The sequence below is a fragment of the Hyaena hyaena genome, unplaced genomic scaffold, assembly GCF_003009895.1.
Source record: "Hyaena hyaena isolate Hyena2069 unplaced genomic scaffold, ASM300989v1 scaffold_36, whole genome shotgun sequence".
Taxonomy (NCBI): domain Eukaryota; kingdom Metazoa; phylum Chordata; class Mammalia; order Carnivora; family Hyaenidae; genus Hyaena; species Hyaena hyaena.
This window is the reverse complement of record NW_024080668.1, coordinates 4,651,686-4,663,205: the sequence shown is the minus strand read 5'-3', so window position 1 is coordinate 4,663,205 and position 11,520 is coordinate 4,651,686. Positions and strand designations below refer to the sequence as shown.

The 11,520-nt window shown below is 51.6% G+C and overlaps 1 protein-coding gene across 2 annotated transcripts in view; it reads right to left on the bottom strand.

Annotated features, from left to right (window-relative positions):
* Positions 1 to 11,520, bottom strand: part of TTC12 (tetratricopeptide repeat domain 12) — a 46,241-nt gene that overhangs the window by 16,257 nt on the left and 18,464 nt on the right. For both annotated transcript variants that reach the window (XM_039229224.1, XM_039229225.1), the window contains exons 8-13: positions 8,122 to 8,193; positions 4,969 to 5,029; positions 4,357 to 4,545; positions 3,403 to 3,472; positions 2,611 to 2,699; positions 466 to 634 (exon numbers count right to left, since the gene is read on the bottom strand). In XM_039229224.1, coding sequence (XP_039085155.1) covers positions 466 to 634; positions 2,611 to 2,699; positions 3,403 to 3,472; positions 4,357 to 4,545; positions 4,969 to 5,029; positions 8,122 to 8,193 — 650 coding nt within the window. The remainder of the gene's footprint in view (positions 1 to 465; positions 635 to 2,610; positions 2,700 to 3,402; positions 3,473 to 4,356; positions 4,546 to 4,968; positions 5,030 to 8,121; positions 8,194 to 11,520) is intronic.

The window sequence follows — 11,520 nt, the reverse complement described above, 5'->3', positions numbered from 1 at the left end:
AGCTGGCCCGTGGGCGCCGCGGGCAGGGGGCGGGCGCGCGTTCCCGTGGGGGCGACGGGGCCCGTGGGCGCCGCGGGCAGGGGGCGGGCGCGCGTCCGCGTGGAGGTGACGGGGCGTGGGCGCCGCGGGCAGGGGGCGGGCGCGCGTCCCCGTGAGGGTGACGGCGCGTCGGTGCCGCGGGCAGGGGGCGGGAGCGCGTTCCCGTGGGGGTGACGGCGCGTCGGTGCCGCGGGCAGGGGGCGGGCCGCGTTCCCGTGCGGGCGACGGGGCGCGTGGGCGCCGCGGGCTGGGGGCGGGAGCGCGTTCCCGTGGGGGTGACGGCGTGTCGGTGCCGCGGGCTGGGGGCGGGCGCGCGTTCCCGAGCGGGTGACGGGGTGCGTGGGCGCCACGGGCAGGGGGCGGGCCGCGTTCCCGTGCGGGCGACGGCGTGAGGAGCCGCAGGGGGACCCCGCTGTGGAGCCGTACCGGGTCAGGTCAAGGTGGCGGATGACGAGCTGGCGGCCGTGGTCCGTCCGGCCGAGCTGCAGCAGCAGCGCCAGGCTCTGGTGCCGGAGGCCGGGAACCCGGGAGGCCAGCAGCGCGGGCAGCAGGCCGGCCGTGTCGGGGCGCTGCAGCAGCAGGCGCTGGTTCTCCTCTGCAAGACAGGGCACGGGCGCCTCAGGCACACGACGGCGGCCAGACCGGCCGTCTGCCACCGTCCCCCCGGGCAAACCAGCCCTTCTGCCCTCCTTGTAGAAGCAGGGTAATGAGGTGTGAGGGCTCGAGCCCTGGGGCGCAGCCCCGGGTCCCAGCCGAGCATCCACTCCTGCGCCCCTCAGTTTCCTCATCAGAGAAACGGGGAGGGCTGCCAACATTGCCGAGGTGTTAAGGAGGGTCAGTGAGTGAGCACCTGACGGTGCTCGCAACGGGGGCTGCACATGTTCGGTCCAAGGCTCCTTGGTGTGCGGATTCAGGACGCGAGGAGGGGGACGGGGTTCGGCTTACCTGTGGCTGTCTTTAGACATTTCATATGGTGGCCAGAGCAACCACCGGGCTCTTCCTAGAAAGCTGGGGTATCACGTGAGGACATTATTAATAGAGGCGTTAAGTGACTCTATTCCAGGGTGCTGGCACGGATCTGCCCCCTTTCACCCGGGTCGTTTTCTAGCCACGTGTGTGAATTTGAGAGGAAGCAGAGGGGCAGGCCGGAGCGGAGAGAGCAGAGTTTGTGCAGTTTATGTATTTTTTCTCATACTGGAAAAGTAGCTCATTGCAAACAATCCACAAGCTGGAAATGCAGGTCCCCGCCTCTTGGGACCCCTCCGAGTGAGCCCACTCCTGAAAGGAGCTATCCTCACCCTTCCTGTGAAGAACGTTCAAGACGTGACCCATCCTATCCTGGAACTGGCTTCTTCTCCCACCCGACAGTCTATCACGGACATCCTTCTGTGTCCTTCACTTTGTAAGCACCCCCTCGTCCTTCCTAAAGACCTCTTTGTCGTTACTGAGTTGGGTACACCGAGATTTCACGGATCTGACAGGGCGTTTATATCACAGGCTGTGTCTGACATTTTTTCTGATGTTAAAGAAAAAAGTGACCCCCAGGGGTCACAGAAACCCAGGGAGGTGTGGCCTGAGGAAATCAGGGCCGCAGGGAGGGAGGGCGACGTCTGGTTCACCCTGAGTAGATGCTCGGCCAGCAAGCCCTGCCTCCCCACCCTCCCGTGGGGGGATGTGCAAGATCGCCTCTGCCCCCCACCCCAGGGCCAGCGCAGGATCCTACAGAGCAGCAGGGCATCTTGATAATGGTATCAGTCTGAGCATAATTCCTTTCAGGAAAGAGTCCCCTGATTCTCTAGTCTTCTGCAACTTCTGATGACCCCCTCACTCTACTAAATCAAGGGAAAAAATCCCACTATCCCATATTCAGCCTGTTATGGTCTGCAAATCGCACCCACGAGCTCTATCACTGGCTTCCCGCAGGAGCCCTGGGAAGAGGAGACCCAGGCAGCACTATTCCTATTTCCAGAGTTTTCTGTCTAAGGTCGGACCTTTCCCTATAGAACCATCACTTTTTTTAACATGAGGGAGATACTTAAATTTTTTTACATTCACTACATTGCAAAGGGGTAAGAGAGACTGTGCAAAAACCTCGTGAACCCCAGAGGATGCTGCAGTGTAAAAAGGTAAATGAATGTTTACATGGTAGCCCTGCAGCATTATACTGTCTCATGATCGCGCGAATCAGTGTCACACACAAGATGCTAGCAGGGACAAGCGTAAATCTCGGCATGCTGAAATGGGTACCGTGGTCAGCAAAAAGGAACAATAGTTATAGGTGGACAGGGAAGGGACATCTCTGTCCCCTGCACCACCAGTGCGGGAGCTGAGGTCACGAGTCTGCAAAGGGCTGAGGTGGTAAGGCCCGTCACTATGCTGACGGGGACTCTGTCCCCTGTCAAGGCAGCTGTAAGGGAGGCAGACATAACTCTAACGCAGGCCCCGCCTCGGATCGCTATGCTCTCTCTGGGGGAAGGTCTGGACGTCAGCTCCCTCGGCCCGGCCCACGGGGGGAACGATCGTGCCTGGGTGCGGCGCACCAGTGACAATTAGCGGGGCGCCCTGGCTTACCGTTCCCAGCGCACACTGCCTGCCAGAGTCTAAGGACAGACACACACACCGTCTCTTCCACTGTGTCTTTCCCTGCCGTGGAGAAGCACCTAGAACGAACAAAGGACAGCAATATTAAAACTAGAAAGCAGTCTTGGTCTTCTTCGTAGTTGGTTTCATTTCACCTCTGGACTCCTCAAATGCGGGTCTAAGAAAGTAATGTCACAGCCCAGAGCGGCACGTCACCGGGACCAGTGGGCAGAGCGCTCCAGGACAGTCACGCAGGCCTAAGAGTCAGGCTACACGGAGGGAGGCTGGTGAGCCGCAGCCACGCGCGATGGCCACACGCTGAGTGATGAGCTGTGGCGGCCCAGCCGGCCATGGAGTGTTCATGGGCCTCCTAACGCGTGCAAACGTGTGCCCGTGACTCCGGCCCACATCAGTGCCCTCCTAAGCCTGGGGAACTGCACCCAAACCACTGAAAATGGGCAATAAAAATAAAAGAGCAATCTTGCAAACATTGGTGGGAACCCAGATACAGGGTCACTTCTCGGGCCTGCAGGGCCTGGAAGGACCTGGAAGTTCCGTGGCCGCCTTCTCTCTCTGCGCTTGGTGCTTGTGGCGTAACTCAAACTACCTGAGGCGCAAAGCCCAAGGGGTGCCCATGGGGCAGCAGTGCTCTCTCCCGGGTCCCCGACTCTGACTGAAGGATCGGACCACCCAGGGAAGTCACTGCCTGTGCGAGCAGGGGTTTGAGAGAAAGTGGTTGTCCTTCCTCGCTCTACCGCTGGCTGGCTTTACAAACACCCTTACCTTCTGATGACCTCACTCTCGCTGATGATACTGAATCCGTTGTGTGTTCGGAATAAAGTCTGTTCTGGGCCTGGAACAAATTCAGAAGAAACTGTCAGACTCCTGAACTGTCTGGCTGAGGTCCAGCTAACGGTGAGACACTCAACACAGAATGTCAAACTCACCAAATTAACGGTTTGGGCAGAAACAAACACCTTTACTTTCCGAAACCTACGGCTGTCATCAGCCACTTGTCACCCCAGCGGAAGGGACATCCCATTCAGAGAAGGGGAGCTGAGCCTGCGTGGCCTGGTGGGTTATCTGACAACTCATCATTCTGTAATCTTTAGAGTCCCCAGGAACTGCTCACCCTCTGGGATGAACTAGCACATTCACCTGCCCTTGAGTACTGACTTTGAAGCCATTTCTAGGCTCTGAACCTAAGACCTCCAGGAAACTACACAGGGCATTTGAGTGTCCTCCATCATATGCTAAAGGGAGGTTAGAGACCCCACCTCGTGGTACAAACAGCATCCCATCGCTGAGTGAAAAAGTAGTGTAAGTCTGGTATCAGGGTTTACGAGAACTGGGAAAGGAGACCACACGGCTCTCGTGAGCGGGAGGGCTCAGGTTTGCTCTGAAGCTGTTTGCATGTCCTACGCAGCCATTAAATGTAATGGGGTGAACCTTACAGTGCATCCTGCAGAATCCCGACTTCCGCTCCCGGACAGCAGGGGAGGTTTGTGAGGGTGGGTACTGTGTGTGTGCTGAACGCCATGTGTGCTCTGGGGGAGGCGGGGCTGGGGCGGGGGCACGTTTCCCGCACACCCTGTTTAGCATGTTTCCTGCACATGGCAGGTGTGGAGTGTGTGCGGAAGGAAGGGACACGGGGATTCTCGGCTGCATCAGGGCTGGCCTCTCAACCGGCCCTTTGCACCCACTGTATCCACGAGGCCGTGCGCATCTTGGGCTTACAGTCCTTTATCACTTCGGTCAGGATTTCGATCCCTCCTGCGTAGAACAGGAGTGTCTGGCGGGGCTTGCAGAGGGTCTCCAGGACATTCTTGACCGTCACAGCCGTGTTCTTTCCCGAACCCAGCAATTTGTGCGCTTCCTTCTCTTGAAGATCTGCTTTCTCCTGGAGATTTACTTGATTGAGGTATTCTAGCAAAACGAGAAGAAAAAGAAAGGAGACCAAACAAAAACTCTAACAATCAACATCACCACAGAAAGAGCAGCTTTTTTGAGGATGGGAGGTTGAGAGCATGAAGCAGTAAAGTCATTCTGCCCTGGCTTCAGGAGGGAAACTTTCAGGAAGGGTGGACAGTCTATACCCAGAATCTTAAACCATCTTGGGGATTCAGGGACAACATTATGCCCTGTCTAGAAGTTTCTAAGGGGCAATGGTTGTAGAAAGGAGGAAGGCAAAGGTCTCAGTGGGAGAACAAAGAGGAGCAGGCACCCTCATAGGAAGGGTTCGATGTGGCTTTGAGGCCAAGTGCGGGGAAGGGGCGCAAGGCACCTTAGGGCCAGAGCACAAAGCGAAAGTGGAACTCAAACGAAGGGCACCAGCAGGAACATCCTCACCTTTCACCTGGGTCTGCAGCTGGGGGTTTATTTCTAACATCTTCTGATAACACTCTCTAGACTGGAAAGAAAGAAACAAGACCTTGACGAGTGGTCCGGGGGTAAAGGTGATTATTAAGAAAGACACCGGGTACCACAGGGCTAAGCTTCATGATCTCCTCCCAGCCTCCTCTTGCTCCCAGTGTAGGAGGCAGGCCTGGGGAGCACAGCGTGCATCTGACATTTTGTTTAGGTTTCGCTGGTTCTGCGGGGTGAGAGGTATTATTTCAGGGTTTATTAAAAAAAAAAAAAAAATAGTGTTGTCAGATACAGCCTGTGATGGAAAAATACCTAGCCCAAAATTCTCACAGATTGTGTCTGGTTGGGACAGGAGTAGTCATAATGTAACTGCAAATTTTAGATATGATATTTGCACTGAGAGAGAACAGGAGACTACTTGTCAGGTAAGCCCATAAGGAGGAGGGATATAAATGGAGCAGAGTGATGCTGCAGAGTGATCCCTTAAAGCATGAGTCACATCATTTCACTCTTTCCCTCAAAAGCCTCCGATGGCTCCCAGCTCACTCAAAGTAAAAGCCAAAGCCCTTCTAAGAGCCTGGACAGCCGTAGGGAATTAGTCCCCTCCCATGCCCCCATCACCTGCCTGACCTCATCTCCTATCACTCTTCTCCAGCTATCCCTCTAACTGGACCACTCCGCCATTATATATCCACATGGCTTACTCACTTCACTCCCTTCCTTCCTTCAGAAAGGCCTTCCCTGACCACTCCATATGAACCCAATCTCACCTTTGCTGCTTCCTGATTTCATTTGCTTAATAACACATCACTGTCCAACAGACTACACATCTACTTATTTGGTTCCTGTCTTCCGGCCTCACCTATCCCAAGAACGTAAGTTCCATTTAGTCAAGGAGTTTGTCTTGTTTGCCACTACATTCCTATTGTCTAGGACAGTACCAGAAACATAGAAAGCATGTATACATGTTTGCTAAGTGAATTAATTAACTCAATGAATGAATGAGTGAACAGAACTTGGTGAACAGAACATTTTCTGTTTCCACTTTTCTATTATTTGACCTTACTAGAATAAGCCTGTATTACTTTTAGAAGTAAAATCCAACCAAACAAAGAATTTTTAAAATGTACAATAGAAGTCCATTTCTTAAAAAAAAAAAAAAAAAAAAAAAAAAAAATTTTCTAAGTGGAGCGACATTTCACGTTCATGGATTGGAAAATTTAATATTTTTAAGATGGCAATATTCCCCAAATTGATCTACAGATTCAATGTAATCTCCATCAAAATTCCATCTGGCTTCTTTGCAGAAATTGAAAAGCTGATCCTAAAACGTGTATGGTAACTCAAGGGACCTAGAGTAACTGTAACAATCTTGAAAAGGCAGAGCAAAGGTAGAAGACTCACACTTCCCAATTTCAAAGTTTACTAAAGTTATAGGAATTAGGACAGTATGGTATAGGGATAAGAAGAGACATATAGATCAATGAAATAAAATGGAGAGTTCAGAAATAAAACCATACATGCATTTGTGATCAACTGATTTTTGACAAGGGTGCCAAAATCATTCCGTGAGAGACAGAATAGTCATTTTAACAAACGGTGCTGGGATAACTGGATATCCACATGCAAAAGAATGAAATTAGATCCCTTCCTCACACCATATATAAAAGTTAACTCAAAGTGGATCCAAGCTAAAGCCATAAAACAAGGAAAACACAGAAGTAGATCTTGGATTAGGCAATGGTTTCTTCTATATGACACCAAAAGTATAAGCAATCAAAGGAAAAAATAAATAATTTAGACTTCATCAAAATTAAAATTTTTTTGTGCTACAAAGGACACAAGCAAGAAAGCAAAAGGACAACACAGAGAGTAAAAGAAAATATCTGAAAAATCATTTATCTGATAAGGAACTTGTATCCAGAATATATAAAGTACTGTTTACTTAATATAAAAGTACAAATAACCTAATTAAAAAATTGGCAAAGGATCTGGAGATTATTCTCCAAAGAAGATATACAAATGGCCAATAAGCACATGAGAAGAGACTTAATGTCATTAGCCATCAAGGAAATGCAGATCAAAACAACCACGGGTTACTCTCTACACCCACTGGGATGGCTATAATCAAAAAGAAATAATAAGTATTGCCCAGGATGTGTAGCAACAGAAGCCACAGCCTGCTGGTGGGCATGTAAAATGGTGTAGCCACTTTGGAAAACACTTGGCAGTTCCTCCAAAGGTTAGACATAGAGTTATGTAACAGAGCATTTCCACTCTTGGATAGAATATACTTGAGAGGACCATACACATGCCCACACAAAAACTTGAACATGAATGTTCATATAGTCCTCAGTGGAAATAACCCAAATGTTCATCAACCGATGAATGGATAAATAAAATGTAGCCTATCGATACAATGGAATGTTATTCGGCACTAAGAGGAATGAAGTCCTGATAGATGCTACAACATAAATGAACCTTGAAAACCTTATGCTACGTGAAAGAGGCCAGTCACAAAAGACTATCTCCTGTATAATTCTATTTATATGAAGAGTCTAGGCAAGTATAGAGACAGAAGTAGATTAATGGCTGCCGCAGGGTGAGGTTGGGGTCGGGGGAAGGAGAGTGCTAATAATGGCTATAGAGCTTTTGGGGAGGTGACAAAAATGTTCTAAAGCTGAGTGTGGTGATGGCTGTACATCTCTGTGAACATGTGACAACCCACTGAACTGTATACCTTCCACAGATGAACTGTCTCGTATGTGAATTATCGCTCAATAAAGCCACCATTCACAACATATAGTATCTTAGTCTGCCTATATATCTGCATGGTTACTTTTGAGTGGAGAGATTGCAAGTGAATTTTGTTTTCATCTGTTCTTCTCTCCAGAGACGCTTCTCTTGGCGCTGACGGAACACTGGTAAGAGGTATTGCAGAAGGGATTCCCACAGCAGGTGGGGATGCCACTCAACGTCCTTCCCAACTCAACACATCGTAAGATGTACCTTGGAAAATACTGTAAGGGGTGGATTAATATCTAGTCAGCTTGGAGGAACGTGGTCCTTCTCTGAGACAATCTGCAGCCTTGCTCTGGGATCCAACCAGCCCCTTCCATTCCTCTAAGAACTTACCGCACTGTAGTTCTTCAGGGCCAGGTGGGCCTTTCCCATGTGGAAATATGCTTTTGTGCATTTTTCATCACACTGCATAAAAGTGAATGAGTGATCAGATGTTTCAGAAGGTTTGAAGTCATTAGCCACCCCCCTCACCGCCTAGCTAATCGAGTTAAGGCAGAACTTTGGTTCTCAGCACGGCTACCAGGGTTGACAATTAAAACTTTTCTGTGCGTCTGCGACCAAACTAATTGGTGCCTGCAAGGAGCCTGCGTGCACATGTAAGCTCTCCATCAGATTAATTAATGACACTTGCCAGTTTTCATTTCCATGTAATGAGACTCAATCAGGAGACAAACCAGAAACCCTCAGTTGAGGAGAGCTCTCGACCTTGCCTCAACATGAAATCACCTGGGATGCTAATCAAAACCTGGAAGGCCAGGCTGAACCCCAGAGCAGTTAAATTACACTCCAGGGTAGGGCCCAGGCTCTCCGGGTGCTGTAAACAGGCGGCCAAGCTTAAGGACCGCTGGTTTATCAGAAGAGAGAGCTGGGTCAACAGCTGAGGTTACATCTTCGCGGGTCTGGCGATAAAGCACACCCTACATCCTGGGAGCTTCTTATCACCGAAGATCAGGAGGGACGCCCCCTTCAAAAGGCAGGATGGGGATCGAAACTTACGGGAGACCGCGGCATTTGCGCAGGGGGCCCCTCACCTGCCCGCCCCTAATGATTACAACTCCAGAGGGACTGATCGGGCGCAAAGGCGTCAACTATAACTTCCAGCATTCAGCTAACCGAACCCTTTTCTGGGTGAGGCACTGTGTCAGGGATGCCCTCCGAGGGTCTAGACTTAAAGAGGCTGAGAGTGCAAGCTTAGGCACCTGCAAAGTCCTGGGGGAATCCTGGCCTGCCTCTCAGCAGAGGTGGGGTGTTGGCCAGGCCACCTAACTCTTATGACGCTCATTCTCCTCACGTGGAAAGTGAAGACAGTGACAGGGTCTCGCTCGCAGGTTGTCGCGAGGAGGAAATGCACGCGGACGCTCAGCGTGGCGCCGGCATCAGCGGCAGTGGCTACAACAACCGTTACAACAGCAGCTGCTGCCCGTTTCAGGGCAGGAGGGAGGCTCTGAAGCAAAGCCGAATAGTCCTGAAGAGGCAACACTGTCCTATTTGGAGAGGCCATTAGAGATGCATTTTCACACTCATCATTTCCTGACGCGCTGAGCGAACGGCAGTAGTAAGTGATAGTGCATTAGAGTTCAGTCCTTACTGTGCGGCTCACACGAATTATCTCATATAATCCTTGAAACCACTCTATGAAGTCAATATAGTTATTATCGGCATTTTATAGATGAGGAAGCTAGGGGCTAGAGAGGTTCACGGTCGCATAGATACCAAGTGGCAGAGCTGGGATTTAAAATCTGGTCATCTGACTCCACCCCAAAGGCTTCAAACGACACCAAATCACCTTGAGAAAAGTGCCACAGCAGGTGAGGGGAGGGAGACCCACTCCAGAGAGGCCGGGTCTCACACGGAGTGTGCGAAGGAGGGATCCGAGCTGAGTCTCAAAGGCTGTGCAGAGGTGAAGAGAGGAGGGAGGGAGGGAGGGAGGGAGAAGGGGCCGAGCGAGGTCTGGGGGTGGGAGGGGGCGGGGGGCTTCCATCCAGGACAAGGGGCCGGAGCGGGGCAGGGAGGGGCTGGAAGGGGTGAGTGAGCAGCGGCGGCCCGCAGGGAAGTCTGAGGGTGCCGCACAGCGCTGACCGGGGCGGAAAGGCAGCGGCCAGTGAGGAAACCAACACAGTGACGCAGAATGAGGGGCTGCATCTGTCTTGGTGGCGGAGGGGAGAGGACAGACGCCAGAGCTATGTCACAGATGACCGCGAGGAGGAGGATGTCCAGTCACGAGTCTGGGGTTCAGGTGCCTGGAAGACAGCACACGTCATGGACAGAGGTGGAAGTCAGGGCTGGTAGAGGGAAGGCTGCGGGGAAGACGACGAGTCTGTTCCTAGACGCCTCATCTTTCTGGCGGTGCCAAGACCATGAGGGAGACCTGAGGCCTGCGAGGTGGAGACGGGAAGGAGGCCTGAGGGCCGGCTGGACCCAGGAGAGGAGACAAGAGCCTTGAAGGGGAAGCTGCAGAGAGAAGGCAGGGAGCCAGGGAGTGAAGCCTGGAGAATCAGGCTTCTCCAGGATGAGGATGAGGTCAAGAGGGCAGGAAAGGGATGGTCAAGGGGAAAGTGGCAGCATAGCAGCCCACGAAAGCCGAATGTTCCCTGGCCCTTCACTGGCAGGGTCATAGAAGGGGGCAGAACACACTGGGAGCCTCAGAGCCCTGTCCGTGCGTCACAGAGAAGCGGCTTGGTCGTGACTCCTCTGGCCTGGCTGTGAGGGAAGTCCTCACTGACAGCCCCTCCCTCTCTGATCATGTGTCATCACTCACCAGGATTTCTCAGGTGAGCCCCAGATCCCATTAAAAGGAGTCCTGTTTTGGGGCACCTGCGTGGCTCAGTCGGTTAAGCATCTGACTTCGGTTCAGGTCATTATCTCGTGGTTACTGGGTTTGAGCCCCGCATAGAGCTCTGTGCTGACAGCTTAGAGCCTGGAGCCTGTTTCAGATTCTGTGTCTCCCTCTCTCTGCTCCTCACCCACTCATGTTCTCTCTCTTTCAAAAAATAAAATAAACATTAAAAAAGATAAAAAGAAAAAGAGAGTCCAGTTTTCAGAGGACGAAGGATTTTATCATGCAGAAAGTGTTCCACCAAGAAAGAAATGACTCTGCTCCTAACTAGAACCAGCTTCGCTGCCTTATCTTCCCTGACGAGGAACAGGAGTCTTGAAATATCATCACAAGAGCTTGTCTCTGCCAATTCAAAAGTGTTAAAAATCTTAAACGGGCATGAAAGTTACTAACACTGTTAATAATGGGACGGCACGGACATGCATTATTGATTTACTACCTTTAAAGAGTGAAACATTTAAATCACAGCTTTGCCACAGAGCCGGCTGGCACTGTTCGTCTTCAGCGCTCCGCACACACCTCCCCCAGTCCTCCAAGTGTCTACACAGCCTTTTCACCTGGAAGCCTCGCTGGGCAATTCACACGATTGGCTGGATGTCAGAGGTTTTTAAGGTCCGCTTTGCTGGGCCCACTCTGTCTTGGTTTTGCCATTAATTACACTGTGCTTCATTTAACACTTGGGAAAGGGCCAGCGTGCTACCCTGAATCAGCACGATGATGGTGTGACTACCTCTTTGGTCCTTTTCAGATCAGAACACATTCTCCTGGGAGCCCCACTGGGAGATCGTTTCTCCCACAGAAGGGAGCAAGATCCACACCCAAGGGACTGTGGGGTTTCAGGTCCAGTAGAGAAGCTGTACGGAGTAGGGGTTCAGACACCAGCATACAGTAAGACC